Genomic DNA, 19087 nt, shown 5'->3' with positions numbered 1-19087 from the left:
ATGTGGTGGTACTTCATGGGCGAGGCCGGCCAGTGAGCATTGGCTGGCTGTTCACCGTGGGGGGCATCAGACCAGAGCCCAATCCTGTCGTCACCAAGCGCGCACTCCCCGAAGGGTTGGTCAGGACTGTGAACCCTGACCTCCTGTTACTACCCCAGCTGCTTTCGCCGGGATGAGCTGAGTCAGCACGGCCAAGGGTTGGAAGCTGTTCCCGCGGACTCGGTGCCACTCTGGGCAATGTTCCCACCCACCGAGTATTCGGCATTTTCAATAGCAACAACAACGTGCATTTATATAGCGCCTTTAACGTAGTGAAGCATCCCAAGGCGCTTCACAAGAGTATTATGAGATTTTTTTCAATAGCCTAATTTATCTGTTCATTTCTTTTGTTTGGTTTGGTTTCTTGGAAAGATTGATGGTGATAGCACCTACTACTGAACATTTGTATAAAAGAAAGACTTGCATTTATATAGCACCTTTCACAACCACCAGACGTCTCAAAGTGCTTTACAGCCAATTTGTGCACAGCAAGCTCCCACACACAGCAATGTGATAATGACCAGATAATCTGTTTTTGTTATGTTAATTAAGGGATAAATATTGGTCAGGACACCAGGGATAACTCTCCTGCTCTTCTAAATAGTGCCATGGGATCTTTTACATCCACCTGAGAGAGCAGGCGGGGCCTCGGTTTAACAACTCATCTGAAAGACGGCACCTCCGACAGTGCAGCGCTCCCTCAGCACTGCACTGGAGTGTCAGCCTAGATTTATGTGCTCAAGTACCTGAAGTGGGACTTGAATCCACAATCTCTGACTCTGAGGCAAGGGTGCTATCCACTGAGTCACAGCTGACACTCAGTTGCACAGCTGATATGAACAAATACTTTATTGCAAAACTTGTAATGGGTCACCAAGATCTGTTGTACAGGAGATCATCGAGATTGAAAGAGCATTGTGGTGGGTGGGGTAAATCAGGACGTGCTGAAAGCCTACAGGTCGTAAGAGGAAGGCAGAAAGGTGAGAGTTGTAGCTTGGAGATCCTGAGAAAGAATGAGTATAGTGGTAGACAATGATGTATTAATTAATTCAAAAATGCTAGCTGCAGCCACAATCTTGCCCCAAGCGTTTACAAATGTTTCCAGTTTCGCTCATCTGGCTGTAAAGCTGAGGGAAGAACTGAGCTGCTTCCCAGCAAACACAATCTGGAGGATTGTTCAGGTAGACACGAGGCAGCCGCTTATGGTTAATGTGATCAACAGTTACATAGAATGTACAGCACAGGAACAGCCCAGCTGGTCGATGCCGATGTTTATGATCCACACAAGCCTCTTCCCACCCTACATCATCTCACCCTATAACATACCTCTATTCCTTTCTCCTTCACGTGTTTATCTAGCCTCCCCTTAAATGCATCTCTGCTATTTGCCTCAACCACCCCTGTGGTAGCGCATTGCACATTCACACTGCTCTCCAGGTAAAGAAGTTTCTCCTGAATTCCCCATTGGATTTATTAGTGACTGTCTTATATTGATGGCCCCTAGATTTGGCCTCCACCACAAGTGGAAACATCTTCTCTCTGTTTACCCTATCAAACCCCTTCATCATTTTAAATACCTCTATCAGGTCACTCCTCGGCCTTCTCTTTTCTAAAGAAAAGGGTCTCGACCCGTTCAGTCTTTTCTGATAGTTATATCTACTCAGTTCTAATATCATCCTTGTAAATCTTTGTTGTACCTTCTCACTGCCTCTCTATCCTTTTTATAATATGGCCACCAGAACTGTGCACAGTGCTTCAAGTGTGGTCTAGCCAAGGTTCGATTCAAGTTTAACATAACCTCTCTGCTTTTCAATTCTATCCCTCTTGAAAGGTACCCCAGTGCTTGGTTTGCTTTTTATGGCCTTATTAACCTGCGTCACTACTTCTAGTGATGTTTGCATCTGTATCCTTAGCTCCCTTTGTTCCTGCCCCATTTAGACTCATTAACCAAGCAGTACATGGCCTTCTTATTCTTCCTACTGGAATGTAATGCCTCACACTTCCTATATTAAAATTAATTTTTCCATTACAAACCCATCCGGCAACTTTCCTTCTCTTTTCCTGTATTGTCACAGACCTCTGTAACTACATTTGGTGTCGTCTGCAAACTTTGAAATTGTATTTCCATTTCCCAAGTCCCAATTGTTTCAGTAAATGGTGAACAGCAGTGGTCCCAGCACCGATCCTTGTGGAACACCAGGGGGGGTTGAGGGGGTCAGGGTCTGAGGTGGGGGGGCGGGGGAGAGGGAGGCAGCATCACATACTGTGGTAAAGAGGCGGGGTCTGGGCGGGGAGGCAGGGTCTTGGGGAGGCGGGGTCTGGGGGAGGTGGGGAGGCGGGGTCGTGGGGAGGCGGGGTCTGGGGGGTGGGAGGCGGGGTCTGGAGGGATGGAGGGAAGCTGGGGATGGGGTGGGTGGGGAGGTTGGAGATTGGGTTGGTGGGAGACTGGAGGAAGGCCCCTGGGGGTAGCTCTCCTCCTCAATGAGTGCTCAATGGGCCACTTACTTTGGCGAGCCGGCAGCTACCATCTCGGATCAGCTGCCGGAACCTCCGATGATGTCAGGCATGACTGTGCGGTGATTAGGTCCCCACCTGCCTTGTGCAGGAGCCTCGCCGGGGCCTGAGTTATGCATAGTACAATGTAAAGGGGTGAGAATGGGGATGGATTGCTCAATTCTGATTCTGATATTTCACCCTCCCCGACCCTTGAGGCCAGTGGTCCCACAGATTAGTTTTGAATTTACTCCCTTCAAGCACAGGCCATGTGCTTTGGTGCAACTGTTGTGAACAAGGTGAAAGAGCTTGTCATGGTCGATATTATCCCGTCCTGTGAGAATCCTAAAACCAGCCATAATATCACCTCAGTGAGAACATGCCCAATTGACATCATCACTGCGCACAATCCAATCCTTCCATCGCTCCCATCAATCTGGTTACTCTCTTCATTAGAAATTATACAATCGGATCACATGGCTGATGTAATTAGCTTCTCAAAGATAATGATTAAATAAAATCCAACAGAGGTGACATGACCTGCTATGCTTAACGGGAAAGTTTTCCGATTTTTTTTTTTTAAACTGCCTCTGAGATAAGCATTCGGAGCTAAATGGCAAAGAAACTTTTACAATTACATAATTCTGTTTCTAGTAGCGACCATAGCCATTCCCTCTTTGGGGCTGTGCCTCTGTCTTTCTGTCTGTTTCTCTATCTTTCTCCATTTGATGCATTTACTGAAATGAAAAATGAATAGATTTTATTTAAAAGTCAAGTTGAAAACCCATTAAAATTCAACATCCAATATGTATTCAAATCATTTTTTTTAAAAAAACAAATCCAATTACACACACACAGATGCAATTTGACTTTTATATTTTCGAAGGAAGAGGCAAATTGGAATTTTCCCTGAAACAATAGCTGCAGATGGACACTATGCAGCGTGGGTGGGGTTTGAAGGGGCTCTGATTTATTCTCACACATACAACTGTCCTGTCGCAGAAAAACTCAAGGTAGCTTTATTTAACTGAATAAAGCTTTTAAACATATTTGTCCGTTAGCTTTTGTTCAAATAACTTTAAAAAACGTCCAAATCAATACTATTTGAGGCTGAGAGAATTCTTTTCCGACTCAGTCTGTCAAAATGTTACTGATGCATTTCTAGAAAACGGTGCAAATGCTTCTGCCTTTGACAATCACAGCTCTGAGCAAAAGTGTCCTTCAAACTTCTGAGACAGGCTGACTTTCAAGTAAAAACATTAATAAAGGCACTCAGTGGCACAATACACTAGTGATATTTAATCGTGTATTATGAATATATATTTTTTTATGTTACAAATCTTACTTTGGAAATTAGACATGTGAGTTACTGATAGAAAAATGGCAGGTGAAAATTTTGCGAAAGACAGTTGAGTGATTTGATTGGTTGACCTTCCTTTTATTGGTAGATTGTCCTACCCGATTCCCGGGATGGCGGGACTGACCTATCAAAAAAGACTGGATCAACTGGGCTTGTATTCACTGGAGTTCAGAAGAATGAGAGGGGACCTCATAGAAACATTTAAAATTCTGACGGGGTTAGACAGGTTAGATGCAGGAAGAATGTTCCCAATGTTGGGGAAGTCCAGAACCAGGGGACACAGTCTAAGGATAAGGGGTAAGCCATTTAGGACCGAGATGCGGAGGAACTTCTTCACCCAGAGAGTGGTGAACCTGTGGAATTCTCTACCACAGAAAGTTGTTGAGGCCAATTCACTAAATATATTCAAAAAGGAGTTAGATGAGGTCCTTACTACTAGGGGGATCAAGGGGTATGGCGAGAAAGCAGGAATGGGGTACTGAAGTTGAATGTTCAGCCATGAACTCATTGAATGGCGGTGCAGGCTAGAAGGGCCGAATGGCCTACTCCTGCACCTATTTTCTATGTTTAGGATTGATTGTCATTAGTCATTAGTAGTTTTTCATTGGCAATTTTCTAAGCGATTCCCCTGCTTTTGATGTGTATGTCCCTGATCTCTTCAGTTCTGATTTGTTGCTGTTTTATTTTGAGCCAAAAATCTATGATGGGAAAATCATTAACCAGAGAAAGTGTGATAGCAAATAACACAAGAAGTGTGCTCTCCAGGCAGGGTTTTAATTTATCATAGGCATTTAACAATAGTTTATTACAGTCAATAGATCTGACCAGTTGCATTACACCCAGTCTGAGCTGCAGTAGTGAAATGGGACTCTAATTTGCGCATGTTTATAGAATCTTACTGCACAGAGGGAGGCCATTGGGCCCATCGAGCCTGTGCTGGCACTTTGGGAGAGCGATCCAGTTAGTCCCACCCCCCTGCTCTTTTCCACAGACCTGCACATTTTTCCATTTCAAGTATTTATCCAATTCCCTTTTGAAAGTTATTATTGAATCTGCTCCCACCACCCGTTCAGGCCGTGCATTCCAGATCATAACTCTCTGTGTGCAATAAATTCTCCTCCTCTCCCTCCCTGGTTCTTTTGCCAATGATTATAAATCCGTGTCCTCTTATCACTGACCCTCTGGCCAGTACAAACAGTGTCTCCCTCTCTACTCTTATCAAGTTTGTGTATTGGCTTTAATTGGTGGAGGCCGAGTTTTTTTTAATTCGCAGGGAACATCTTGGTCTCTTAAAATCTGGGGCTGGTTTGAAATGGAGCTGTGCAGAGCAGCTGCCTTTGCCTGTCTGTCTGCCGTACATTTCCCACATACTTGCCCTGGCATTGCTGTCTCTGCTGCCAGCTCCCTGCCGCATTCCATGCTGCATTTGGTCGCACAGTCTGCTGGCTCGGCGCCAAGCCAAGATCAAGTGCGCACGTGGTTTCGCTGGGTATGCTCGGGCCTTTCAGAAATGGCCTGCACTCACCGTCTGCTGCGGACTGATCTGCAGGAGGCCTGTGCCAACGGGAGCGTGCTGGTCTGGCTGACTATTCCAGCACTAAAACCTTGGCACTGCCAGGCCAGAAAGATCGGAACAAACCGTTTCCAGAATGCATATCGATGCCACATACTGACATCAGATTAGCAGATAATAGGCGAGGACAATATGCGCTGTCCTCGCCATCAACACTGTGAGAAAGGTGACAACACCGAGTTCCATTTCCGTGTGAGTGCCTGGACTGTTTACGATGAGGCAAAGATGTTACATCGAGTTTATAAGAACATAAGAAATAGGAACAGGAGTCGGCCATTTGGCCCCCCGAGCCTGCTCTTCCATTTAATACGACCATGGCTGATCTGATCATGCACTCAGGCCCACCTCCCTGCCCGCTCCCCATAACCCCTTATCCCCTTATCGTTTAAGAAACTGTCTATCTCTGTCTTAAATTTATTCAATGTCTCAGCTTCCACAGCTCTCTGAGGCAGCGAATTCCACAGATTTGTGTACTGTACTGCGCCCATAACCCACAGGTCCCAGCTCTCCCAGCGACAGATAGTACAGTGGGCCAGGGGACACATGCTAATTTACATATTCAAGGTTGAAGGACAACCTTGGATCTGGCCTGGAGGCGACGGAGGTTGAACAGATTCCCGTTTGTCCTGTAATTTAGCTCCACTCCAGCGGGGAGCTTGCTGAGGGTGAGATGGAGCATTGCAGCGAGGAAGATCGAGAAGAGTGTTGGTGCGATGACACAGCCCTGCTTGACCCTGGTCCGGATGTGGATTGGGTCTGTGGTGGATCCGTTGGTCAGGATCACAGCTTGCATGTCGTCGTGGAGCAGGCGGAGAATGGTGACAAACGTTTGAGGGCAACCGAATCTGAGGAGGACGCTCCATAATCCCTCGTGGTTGACTGTGTTGAAAGCCTTTGTGAGGTCGAAAAAGGCCATGTACAGGAGATGGTGCTGTACCCTGCATTTCTCTTGTATCTGCCGCGTGATGATGATCATGTCTGTTGTACCCCTTAGTGGGCGGAATCCACATTGCGACTCTGGGAGGAGCTCTTCAGCCACAGGGAGAAGCGATTCAGGAGGATTCTTGTGATGACTTTCCCGGTGGTCGACTGCAGGGAGATTCCTCTGTAGTTACCGCAGTCAGACTTGTCACCTTTCTTGAAGATGGTCACGAGCATCTCTGAGATCTCCTGGCATGATCGCCTCCTTCCAGATAACATATAAGAACATAAGAAACAGGAACAGGAACAGCCACTCTAATCTCACCTCTGGAATTCAGCTCTTTTGTCCATATTTGGATCAAGGCTGTAATGAGGTCTAGAGCCGAGTGGTCCTGGCGGAACCCAAACTGAGCATCGGTGAGCAGGGTATTGGTGAGTAAGTGCCACTTGACAGCACTGTCGATGATACCTTGCATCACTTTGTTCCTTTTTAAAACTAAGAAGCTCAGGTGCAGGATCAAGGCCCCTGGCACACACCCGGCCACAGGGTCAGGCGACACCCAGCTTGGACTGTAGGAGGAAGGACAGGCTGAGGGACGGGGAGGAGTCTCACAGCTCCGAGCTCCTGGGACAGGCTGAGTCGGAGGCGGAGGCGGGGCAATGAGTTTTGATTTCCACACCATGAGAATATAGAGAGGGGAGAGCAGGGAAGCCAGCTCTACATTGTTTCTCTATAATACTGACCAAGTTTCAGTAAAATGAACAATTCAAGCGATAGAATCAGTAAGACTGAAACACATTGCTGCAGACTATTGTACCTCTGGATTCACAGGAGCATGTAATGTGGATCAAAATAAGTGAATTAAGCATCTGGGGCCGGATCTTCGCTTCTGCCCATTTCGGGGCAGTAATGGCGACGGGCGGTAAAGTTTGCGCCTGGGAACAGTTTGCGCCTCAGTTAGCAATATTGGGCAGCTAGGACCCGAGTGTAGAGCGGAGCGCAAAGGGAGGCGTCACACACCTCTCTCAGGGCGCTAGGCCGGCTGAGCAAGTGAAAATCCCAAGCTAAACAGCCGGCCTGGGAGTGCTCTGAGAGAGGTCTGGGGAGAATAAAAACCTGAAAAATCTCACCGAAAACATTCCCAATAAATACCTCACGCCATCACAATATAAATCGCAAAAAAAAACACTCGCACTTACCTCAGGTCGGCATTACTGACCTCACTGCGGCCGTTACAGCTCGAACCGCCCACTTCCACAGGCGGTCCCAGCAGGGGGCACAACGGCGCACTACGGGTCGGGCGGGTGCCAAAAATCGAGCCGGTATCGCAACCAGGGGCGTTGTACACCGACTCGCCTCTCCCGGGCGGTAATGCTCCACGTCCCGTCTATACCGGCACCGAATGTCCCAGCGGGGCGCCCGAAGCTGGCCGCCCGCCCGGAACTGCTTACTGCCGCCATTGCCGCCCCTCTGGGGCGCTAACAGGGGTGGCACAAGACCAAAAATCCAGCCACTGGCATCTATTACAACAGGGGCCCATTGAACTATTCAAAAGACTTTACAGTGATGGGAGAGTGCCATTCCTTGTTGAATAAATGACTTCAGTGCCTCCTTTAATGAGAATAACCGATGGTAACTGAACGAAAATTGAAAATGCAAAGCCATTTTCTCTTCCTGCTTATTGTGACTCGGTAACTGAACCATTTTTAAACTGAAACATATTCAAAGTCAAGATTGAAAATTGTACCATCTGGGCATTTGTTGAAGGCTGTGATGTGAGCAGGGGGCCCGCTGCGACCACATGGAACACTGTTCAGAAGCCAGTGAGCTTTCCTGTTTGTGGGCAGAGAATGTTGCGGAGCTGACAGTATAACTCAGGGCTATCAGTTCTCACTCAATCTCTGCAGGAACCAGTCTCGGACTGGTATTTCTGGCATTACTGGATTCTGATTCACCCTCCGGGTCAACTTCCAGCCTTTGGATTCTAACCCGAATGTTCAAAATGTCCAATCAGAAAATATCCATTGTAACCAACAGTATATAAAATGCAAAAGGAATGCTAAACTGGTTCCTCCCTGTGAATTAGGCAGTAATTTATATGCACAGTGAATCAGGTATGGGTAAATGCTTCATCGCGAACCAGCAAATGCCTTGTGTTATACACCAAGATTCACCAACACTTTCATCTGCTGCTTTCTAATAGAATGTCTCTCCCCGACTGTCTCATGTCTGCCCCTTGCCTTTTGCTTCCCTCCCCTCGGCCTCAGGTGGTGGCAAAATGGTTTTCAGACTGTTTGAAAGGGAGCTTTCACCAGGTCAGTTTTAAATCGGAGACCGACTGAGAGTTTCCTCGTTGCTGTAAAAGCTGTATTCGGCCCCCGCTGGAGTATTGTGTCCAATTCAGGCCACTGCACTTTAGGAAGGACGTGGCGGCTTTGGAGAGGGTACAGCAAAGATTTACTCCAAAGATTTCAGGGGTGTGGGATTACAGTTACGAGGATAGATTGGAGACACTGGGGTTGTTCTCCTGAGAAGGCTAAGGTGATTTTGATAGAGGTGTTCAAAATTATGAAGTGTTTAGATAGAGTAAATAAAGAGAAACTGCTCCCATTGGATGAAGAGTTGAGTTAAGGTGATTGGCAAAACAACCAGAGGCGACATGAGGCAACATTTTTACACGAGTGGTTTGGAATGTGCTGCCTGATGGGGTGCTGGATACAGAGTCAATTGTAGCCACCAAAAGGGAATTGGATCAATACTTGAAGCAGAAAAAATTGCAGGGGAAGAGTGGGACTAATGCTCTTCGAATGAGCCGGCACAGCCTCGATGGGCTGAATGGTCTCCTGTGCTGTACTGATGGATGATTCTCTCTCTCTCCCATTTCGTCCCCCACTCCCTGACACTGTTTGCTCTCCCCGTCTCTCTCTCTCTCCCTCAACCCTCTCACCTCTCCCAACCTTTTCATCTCTCTCCTCCCCAACCCTCTCATCTCTCCCTCTCTCTCTCCACTCCTCTCCTTCTCCAATCCTTTCATCTCTCTCATTCTCCCTTTCCCCAAAATCTCTCATCTCCCTCCCTCTTTCTTCCCTGACCTTGCCTCACCCTCACACCTCTCCACCTCTCTCCTTGTTTCCTCTCCCCATCTCACTCCCCTGACTACCTCGCCTGCTCTTTCTCTCTTTCTCCTGACCCTCTCTCTACCTGCGTGCTCTCTCTCTACCCGCTTTATCTCCTCTCTCTCTCTCTCTCTCCCTCTCTCCCTCTCTCCCTCACCCCCCTGCCTTCCCTCACTCACTCTCCCCTGACACCAGTGCAAACCGGACGGTCTGCACCTGGGCAGGGCCGGAACCAATGTCCGAGGGGGAGTGTTTGCTAGTGCTGTTGGGGAGGAGTTAAACTAATATGGCAGGGGGATGGGAATCTATGCAGGGAGACAGAGGGAAATAAAATGGAGTCAGAAGCAAAAGATAGAAAGGAGAATAGTAAAAGTGGAGGGCAGAGAAACCCAAGGCAAAAGACAAAAAGGGCCACATTACAGCATAATTCTAAAGGGGCAAAGTGTGTTAAAAAGACAAGCCTGAAGGCTCTGTGCCTCAATGCGAGGAGCATTCAGAATAAGGTGGACGAATTAACTGCGCAGATAGCAGTTAATGGGTATGATGTAATTGTCTTCAGGGTGACCAAGGCTGGGAACTCAACATCTAAGAGTATTCAGCATTTAGAAAGGATAGACAGAGAGGAAAAGAAGGCGGGATGGCGCTGCTGGTTCAAGAGGAAATTAATGCAATGGTAAGGAGGGACATTAGCCTGGATGATGTGGAATCTATATGGGTGGAGCTGCAGAATTCCAAAGGGCAGAAAACGCTAGTGGGAGTTGTGCACAAACCACTAAACAGTAGTAGTGAGGTTGGGGACAGCATCAAACAAGAAATAAGGGATGTGTGCAAGAAAGTTACAGCAGTTATCATGGGCGACTTTAACCTACATATTGACTGGTAGCAATTTCCTGGAGTGTATTAGGGATGGTTTTCCAGACCAATATGTCGAGGAACCAACTAGAGGGCTGGCCACCCTAGACTGGGTGATGTGTAATGAGAAGGGACCAATTAGCAATCTTGTTGTGCGAGGCCCCTTGGAGAAGAGTGACCATAATATGGTAGAATGGTTTATTAAGATGGAGAGTGACACAGTTAATTCGGAAACTAGGGTCCTGAACTTAAGAAAAGGTAACTTTGACGGTATGAGGTGTGAATTGGCTAGAATAGACTGGCAGAGGATACTTAAAGGGTTGACCGTGGATAAGCAATGGCAAACATTTAAAGATCACATGGATGAACTTCAGCAATTGTACATCCCTGTCTGGAATAAAAATAAAACGGGGAAGGTGGCTTCAACCATGGCGAACAAGGGAAATTAAGGATAGTGTTAAAGCGAAGGAAGAGGCATATAATTTGGCTAGAAAAAGCAACAAACCTGAGGACTGGGAGAAATTTAGAATTCAACAGAGGAAGACTAAAGGTTTAATTAAGAGGGGAAAATAGAGTACGAGAGGAAGCTTGCAGGGAACATAAAAACTGAATGCAAAAGCTTCTATAAATATGTGGAGAGAAAAAGGTTAGTGAAGACAAATGTAGGTCCCTTGCAGTCGGACTCAGGTGAATTTATAATGGGGAACAAAGAAATGGCAGACCAATTGAACAAATACTTGAGTTCTGTCTTCACGAAGGAAGACACAAATAACCTTCCGATTGTACTAGGGGACAGTAGGTCCAGTGAGAAGGAGGAACTGAAGGATATCCTTATTAGGTGGGAAATTGTGTTAGGGTAATTGATGGGATTGAAGGCCGATAAATCTCCGGGGCCTGATAGTCTACATCCCAGAGTACTTAAGGAAGTGGCCCTAGAAATAGTGGATGCATTGGTGATCATTTTCCAACAGTCTATTGACTCGGGATCAGTTCCTATGGACTGGAGGGTAGCTAATGTAACACCACTTTTTAAAAAAGGAGGGAGAGAGAAAGCGGGTAATTATAGACCAGTTAGCCTGACATCAGTAGTGGGGAAAATGTTGGAATCAATCGTTAAGGATGAAATAGCAGCACATTTGGAAAGCAGTGACCGGATCGGAACATGGATTTATGAAAGAGAAATCATGCTTGACGAATCTTCTGGAATTTTTTGAGGATGTAATTAGCAGAGTGGACAAGGGAGACCCAGTGGATGTGGTGTATTTGGACTTTCAAAAGGCTTTTGTCAAGGTCCCACACAAGAGATTGGTGTGCAAAATCAAAGCACATGGTATTGGGGGTAATGTACTGACGTGGATAGAGAACTGGTTGGCAGACAGGAAGCAGAGAGTCGGGATAAACGGGTCCTTTTCAAAATAGCAGGCAGTGACTAGTGGAGTGCCGCAGGGCTCAGTGCTGGGACCCCAGCTATTTACAATATACATTAATGATTTAGATGAAGGAATTGAGTGTAATATCGCCAAGTTTGCAGATGACACTAAACTGGGTGGCGGTGTGAGCTGTGAGGAGGACGCTAAGAGGCTGCAGGGTGACTTGGACAGGTTAGGTGAGTGGGCAAATGCATGGCAGATGCAGTATAATGTGGATAAATGTGAGGTCATCCATTTTGAGGGCAAAAATACAAAGGCAGAACATTATCTGGATGGTGGCAGATTAGGAAAAGGACAGGTGCAACGAGACCTAGATGTCATGGTTCATCAGTCACTGAAAGTGGGCATGCATGTACAGCAGGTGGTGAAGAAGGCAAATGGTATGTTGGCCTTCATAGTTAGGGGATTTGAGTATAGGAGCAGGGAGGTCTTACTGCAGTTGTACAGGGCCTTGGTGAGGCCCCACTTGGAATATTGTGTACACTTTTGGTCTCCTAATCTGAGGAAGGATGTTCTTGCTATTGAGGGAGTGCAGCGAAGGTTCACCAGACTGATTCCAGGGATGCCTGGACTGTCTTATGAGGAGAGACTGGATCAATTGGGCCTTTATTCACTCGAGTTTAGAAGGGTAAGAGAGGGGATCTCATAGAAATATATAAGATTCTGACTGGACTGGACAGGTTAGATGCGGGAAGAATGTTCCCGATGTTGGGGAAGTCCAGAACCAGAGGACATAGTCTTAGGATAAGGGGTAGGCCATTTTGAACTGAGATGAGGAGAAACTTCTTCACTCAGAGTTGATAACCTGTGGAATTCCCTGCCGCAGAGAGTTGTTGATGCCAGATCATTGGATATATTCAAGAGGGAGTTGGATATGGCCCTTACAGCTAAGGGGATCAAGGGGTATGGAGAGAAAGTAGTAAAGGGATACTGAGGGAATGATCAGCCATGATCTTATTGAATGGCGGTGCAGGCTCGAAGGGCCGAATGGCCTACTCCTGCACCTATTTTCTATGTTTCTATGACACTTTCTCTTCCCTCCCCTCTTCCCCCCCCCCCCCCCCCTCGCGCCACCCCGTACTCCCTCACTCTCCCTCCCACCCCTACTGACCGTTTGATCTCTCCCTCCCTCTCTTTCCCTCTGATCCTCCCATCTCTCTCTCTCTCGTTTTCTCTCATTCTCTCCCGTTTTGTCCTGTCTGTCTTGGGCCACTGTCATGGGCAGCACTGCCCGTGCTCATCGCTCTGACAGGCGGTATCACACCAGGACTCCCGTCACCGCAGCTCATTCAACAATACCGGGGAGAAAAACACCAGGCACCTTCCTCAGACACAGGGGCACAGTCCGAGAGGGAGGGAGCGAGGAGAGTCACGGGGAGGATAGGGAGATGGAGAGAGAGACCCGTGACAGTGGCCTATGAGCTTGCCGTAACGCACCAGGGCGACATGTCCTGTTCGTATATTTGCATCCTCGGCGTGAGAGTGACAGATTTAGTCCAATCTGCTGGCAGTTCTGGGTTATAGTCACGAGGAGCTGGTTTGAAACAGGCCCAGACTTGTGTTACAGGCAGCAAACACAGGGACTGTCGTTCCCTCCGTGCACTTGAACCTGGGTCCCAGATATCCTCCCCAACTCCACTGACAGCAGTGACCATCTCCAGCACCATACCGATAGTTCATTTCAGAGAGGTTTTATTCTTTTCGTGTAAAATAAAAACAGAGAATGCTGGAAATACTCAGCAGGTCAGGCAGCATCTGTGGAGAAAGAAATCGAGTTAACGTTTCAGGTCGATGACTCTTTGTCAGAACTGCTTTATATTTCAGATTGCATCTGCAGTATTTTGTGTTTAGTTTTTTTTGTGTTGGCCGTAAAATAGGTGCTTCTGGGTCCAGCGTATTGATCTGTCAGTGAGATGACGAGTGTGGTTTCTGGGTCCAGGGATACCACAGTGAGCTGACGGGAACAGTATGCGTCAAAACCAAATTCACGTGTACAATACACGGATCAGCTGGCCGCTTACAGTGGGGTCTAGATAGTTCTCTCACCTTTCAGCTAACCTCGGCATTTCCCTACAATTATATAACTGAACAACATCCAGTGCATTGCTTCTGTTCTGTACTGTATTTAAGTATAATTTCTGCTTGTTTGGGCAAGATTTTTAATACATTTTCGTTGACCATCTTGTGGCAGGAGATTGCTCCCCTAAGATCACCAAATGGACAGGCAGTGTGTGCATGATAGATTCCCCCTTGTATTCGGGAATTGCTGTCTTGATTGGTCAATAACAACAATTTGCATTTATATAGTACCCTTAACATATTAAAACATCCCAAGGCTTTTTACAGGAGAGTTATCAAACAAGCCACATAAGATATTAGGGCAGGTAACCAAAAGCTTGGTCTAAGAGGTAGGTATTAAGAACATAAGAACATAAGAAATAGGAGCAGGAAAAGGCCATATGACCCCTCGAGCCTGCTCCGCCATTTAATACGATCATGGCTGATCCGATCATGGACTCAGCTCCACTTCCCCGCCCGCTCCCCATAACCCCTTATCCCCTTATCGTTTAAGAAACTGTCTATTTCTGTCTTAAATTTATTGAATGTCCCAATTTCCACAGCTCTCTGAGGCAGCGAATTCCACAGATTTACAACCCTCTGAGAGAAGAAATTCCTCCTCATCTCAGTATTAAATGGGCGTCCCCTTATTATAAGATTATGCCCTCTAGTTCTAGCCTCCCCTATGAGTGGAAATATCCTCTCTGCATCTACCTTGTCAAGCCCCTTCATAATCTTAAGGAGCGTCTTAAAGGAGGAAAGAGAGGTAGAGAGGCAGGGAGGTTTAGGGAGGGAGTTCCAGAGCTTGGGGCCACGGCAGCTGAAGGCACGGCCACCAAAGGTGGTGTGAAGGAAGTTGGAATTTTGCAAGAGGTCTGGATTAGAGGAGCGCTGAGATTTCGGAGAGCGAAGGTTCAGCAGTGACCACTGTGTGACTGGATTGGCAGTGTTGCGAGTTGCTAATTGGCTGTCTTCTCTCTCCTGTAGGACCTGGGCTTGGAAGGCACGTCGTTAACCGATGTTCTCTACAAACACACGGCCTTCCTGAACCTGGTGGACCCCATTTCTCACGACTTGCTAATGAGCCTGGCCCGAGACATCCAGTGCCCCAAGAAGGTGAGTCATGGGGTGTGGCGATAGCAATCCCGGAGCATGCTGGGATTTCTTGCAGCTTTGGTTTGGGGGGAGAGGAGAGGAGAGGTATGTAAATTGTTGCTGCTGAGCAAAATAAACAAAGCAATGAGTCAATGCTGCTGGTGTCACTCTGTCCAATGATATTGGTGGTGTTGGATTGTCTGCTGAAACCTCTGGTTTCAGGCAGTGACTAGTGGGGTACCACAAGGTTCTGTGCTGGGACCCCAGCTGTTTACATTGTACATTAATGATTTAGACGAGGGGATTAAATGTAGTATCTCCAAATTTGCGGATGACACTAAGTTGGGTGGCAGTGTGAGCTGCAGAGTGACTTGGATAGGTTAGGTGAGTAGGCAAATGCATGGCAGATGAAGTATAATGTGGATAAATGTGAGGTTATCCACTTTGGTGGTAAAAACAGAGAGACAGACTATTATCTGAATGGTGACAGATTAGGAAAAGGGGAGGTGCAACGAGACCTGGGTGTCATGGTACATCAGTCATTGAAGGTTGGCATGCAGGTACAGCAGGCGGTTAAGAAAGCAAATGGCATGTTGGCCTTCATAGCGAGGGGATTTGAGTACAGGTGTTACTAGAGTTGTACAGGGCCTTGGTGAGGCCACACCTCGAGTATTGTGTACAGTTTTGGTCTCCTAACTTGAGGAAGGACATTCTTGCTAATGAGGGAGTGCAGCGAAGGTTCTCCAGACTGATTCCCGGGATGGCAGGACTAACATATCAAGAAAGACTGGATCAACTGGGCTTGTATTCACTGGAGTTCAGAAGAATGAGAGGGGATCTCATAGAAACGTTTAAAATTCTGACGGGTTTAGACAGGTTAGATGCAGGAAGAATGTTCCTAATGTTGGGGAAGTCCAGAACCAGGGGTCACAGTCTGAGGATAAGGGGTAAGCCATTTAGGACCGAGATGAGGAGAAACTTCTTCACCCAGAGAGTGGTGAACCTGTGGAATTCTCTACCACAGAAAGTTGTTGAGGCCAATTCACTAAATATATTCAAAAAGAAGTTAGATGAAGTCCTTCCTACTAGGGGGTTCAAGGGCTATGGCGTGAAAGCAGGAATGGGGTACTGAAGTTACATGTTCAGCCATGAACTCATTGAATGGCGGTGCAGACTCGAAGGGCCGAATGGCCTACTCCTGCATCTATTTTCTGTGTGTAAAGGACCCGCTTGTAGGACAGCAAACATCTCGCTACTGGAGACACTGCTGTGAAACGAAGCAGTGGGCACTGATCGAAAGCCGTGTCCACTGGAGACACCTTGCGCAAAATCTAACCCAGAGGTCCTGTCTGTGGGGACACGTGTGGTAGTTTTAACACGCTGTCCTTCTACATCCCATAATTAGTGTGCAGTAACATGCCATTGATATGCCTCTCTGTGTGGGGAGAACAATGAAAGTACGTTAGAGTGCTGACCTTCCAGCTCTGTGACCTGGGTCCCAGCCCAGCCCGGGCTGATGGGCATTGCCGGATTAACACAGAGGCTAATAAAGCTGTAGCTTTAGGCCCTCATATTTTTTAGGCCCTCGACTTTAGGCTCTAATTTTTATATCATTAACGCTAACTCTTTGTTGCAAGGTTGGTTAAGCAACATCACATAGAACTGCACAATTATTTCTTCAGAGGTGCAAAATATTGTGTCCTTATGGCTCAAAGTGTGTATACAATTCTGTGACAATCTTGAAACATGTATAAATATCCCCCAAAAATTCACCCGGAAAGTTATGTATACTGTTCACAGGATAAACGCATAAATAATCTCAGGTTTGATTGTTGTGCATGCTCACGGAAGGACAAAGAATTTTCATTTATCTTTTGAAAGTGGAAATGTAGATGTCAAAGTCAAATGTCAAAAGTATTTAATAGAGTATGTATCTCAAACTGAGGCGTGCATTAGAACATCGAATTGAGACCTATGCCGATATTGACCAGGCCTTTAGTGACCTGGCAAATTGTTCGCATAATCTGTCAAGCTCCCAAGTCAGTGAAGGTATCGGATGTTTATTTCAGAAATATCCAGATGATTTAGTAGATTTTACTAAAGAATTTCTCCAATTTTGTTGAACTTTCAAACTTCTCAAATATAGAAAGGAAAGAGGTTGAGAGTGGGTCTATTTGGACGTACCGTGTAATCATTGGATCCAATGTGATGGAGTGCTTCCCAAATGCAGAAACAGCATTATGGCTGTAATGGTCACTGATTGTCATGGTGAATGTTCCTTCCCTCTTCTCAAGGATAAAAAATGTCTTGCGATCCACCATGAATCAGGAGCACCTTGCTGCTTTGTCTCTTTTGAACATTGAGAGTGAAATTGTCAGGTCTTTAAATTTGGATATTATTCCCGACTTTGCCACAGTGTGGGCCAGGGAGAAAGCAGTCTTTGTCTGAACTGTGTGCTGTTGTTTAATGTACATCGCTTTCATTTTTGTTAGTTGTTAAATTTGGATAAATATATAATTATATTTGATGATTTTATGAATTGTATGCAATATATGTTACATGTTACATATATAGGCCCTCCCCTCCACCCCCCCCGCCCCCCCCCCCCCCCCCGTTAGCCTCAGGCCCCTCACAGCCTGCTGATGGGATGAAAGTCCCTTCTGTCCACTGGCTTTAGGAGTCGTGTTTGGAATTCTCTGAACCCAGCTCTGAGAGCATGAGCCCACTGGGCAAAGTTGCCTCCTGTCTGGTGCTGAACACTGACCTGCCAATCTCAATCTGTGCGGGTACAGAACAGCCCACTCGGCTGGTGAGGAGAGACATGGCCACTTCTCCCCTCTGTGTCCACATTGAGGTGTTTGATGGACACGGGACCCTGGAGCGGCTCCCAGAGCAGCCTTTGGCCGCCTGTATTAATGGGTTATGAAAGAAGGGGTGAGGATGATCCCATTGAGAAAGAGCAGGGTCACGGGGTCCTCTTTGTCCCACCTGGTAAGAGAGCAGTCCTGTGCACACTCGAGATGAGGGTACGGGGCCCAGAAGAGGCGAGGGCCCAGGGACAGCACGGGCCAGCCCACACTGCGATACGTGTGCGCACTAGGTCGGTGCAACAGAGCTGGTCTCCGGTTGTCCTGGTTAACCCTTGCCACTGGGTAAAGGCCTAGCTCTGTCAAACCCGTGTAGTGGCTGGTGTGCAATGGTCACCACACGTTAAAAAAAATCTACGCACAGGCATCTTCCACCCCCTCAACTGGCGTTCAGGACTGGAACATCGGGTCCTTCATTGAAACATCTGTGAACTCTCGTGGAAGCAAGTCATCCTCGTTTGAGGGACTGCCTATGATGATGATGATGTGTGGGTACAGGTGGAGTAAATGGAAAGATTAGTGACGCAGCAGGAACTGGTCCTCTAAGGATGGAGGTTAAGGCATGTTGATGGAACAGATCTTTACCCGATATCTGACCCCGGCTCCACCAACAATATTTGATGCTGACGTGCTGCTAAGGATGGGGCTGACGTGCCTTGTCCCCAAAGCTGACATCCATCATCTTCACCCCTCGTCCTCACTAGGGTGACCGTGTATCGCAGGTGCTCGAAGGTGGACTTCAGGGGAGGAAACCTGACTGTGCAGTGGTATCTCTTGCACACTGTCCCCAGGGGTGTGATCGAGTGAGATATAGCCTTCTGTGTATGCCTGACCACCACCAGTACTGAGGGAGTGCTGCACTGTCGGAGGGGCAGTAGTGAGGGAGTGCTGCACTGTCAGAGGGGCAGTAGTGAGGGAGTGCTGCATTGTCGGAGGGGCAGTAGTGAGGGAGTGCTGCATTGTCGGAGGGGCAGTCGTGAGGGAGTGCTGCATTGTCGGAGGGGCAGTAGTGAGGGGGTGCTGCATTGTAGGAGGGGCAGTAGTGAGGGAGCTTTGCATTGTCGGAGGGGCGGTACTGAGCGAGTGCCGCACTGCCCGAGGTGGTGGTTGTCAGGTGAGATGTTAAACCAGTTAATATTGGAGTGGTTGAAATCCCTCTCAGTTGGATGTAGAGAATCCCACAGTCACTATTCGAAGAGGGGAGTTATCCTGGTACCCGGGCAGTATTCCTTCCTCAACCAACATCACCAATAAGCTGTTGAGCACCAAGGCCAGATGCTTT

The 19087-nt window shown here is 47.2% G+C and overlaps 1 protein-coding gene across 1 annotated transcript in view; it reads left to right on the top strand.

Moving 5' to 3' along the window:
* Positions 1-19087, top strand: part of LOC139268211 (leucine-rich repeat-containing protein 75B-like) — an 81425-nt gene that overhangs the window by 11313 nt on the left and 51025 nt on the right. Inside the window, exon 2 of the mRNA XM_070886260.1 lies at positions 14831-14959. Coding sequence (XP_070742361.1) covers positions 14831-14959 — 129 coding nt within the window. The remainder of the gene's footprint in view (positions 1-14830; positions 14960-19087) is intronic.

Source organism: Pristiophorus japonicus, chromosome 8 (genome assembly GCF_044704955.1).
Source record: "Pristiophorus japonicus isolate sPriJap1 chromosome 8, sPriJap1.hap1, whole genome shotgun sequence".
NCBI lineage: Eukaryota > Metazoa > Chordata > Chondrichthyes > Pristiophoridae > Pristiophorus > Pristiophorus japonicus.
Note: the sequence above shows the minus strand (reverse complement) of the source record. Positions and strands in the feature narration are given on the sequence as shown.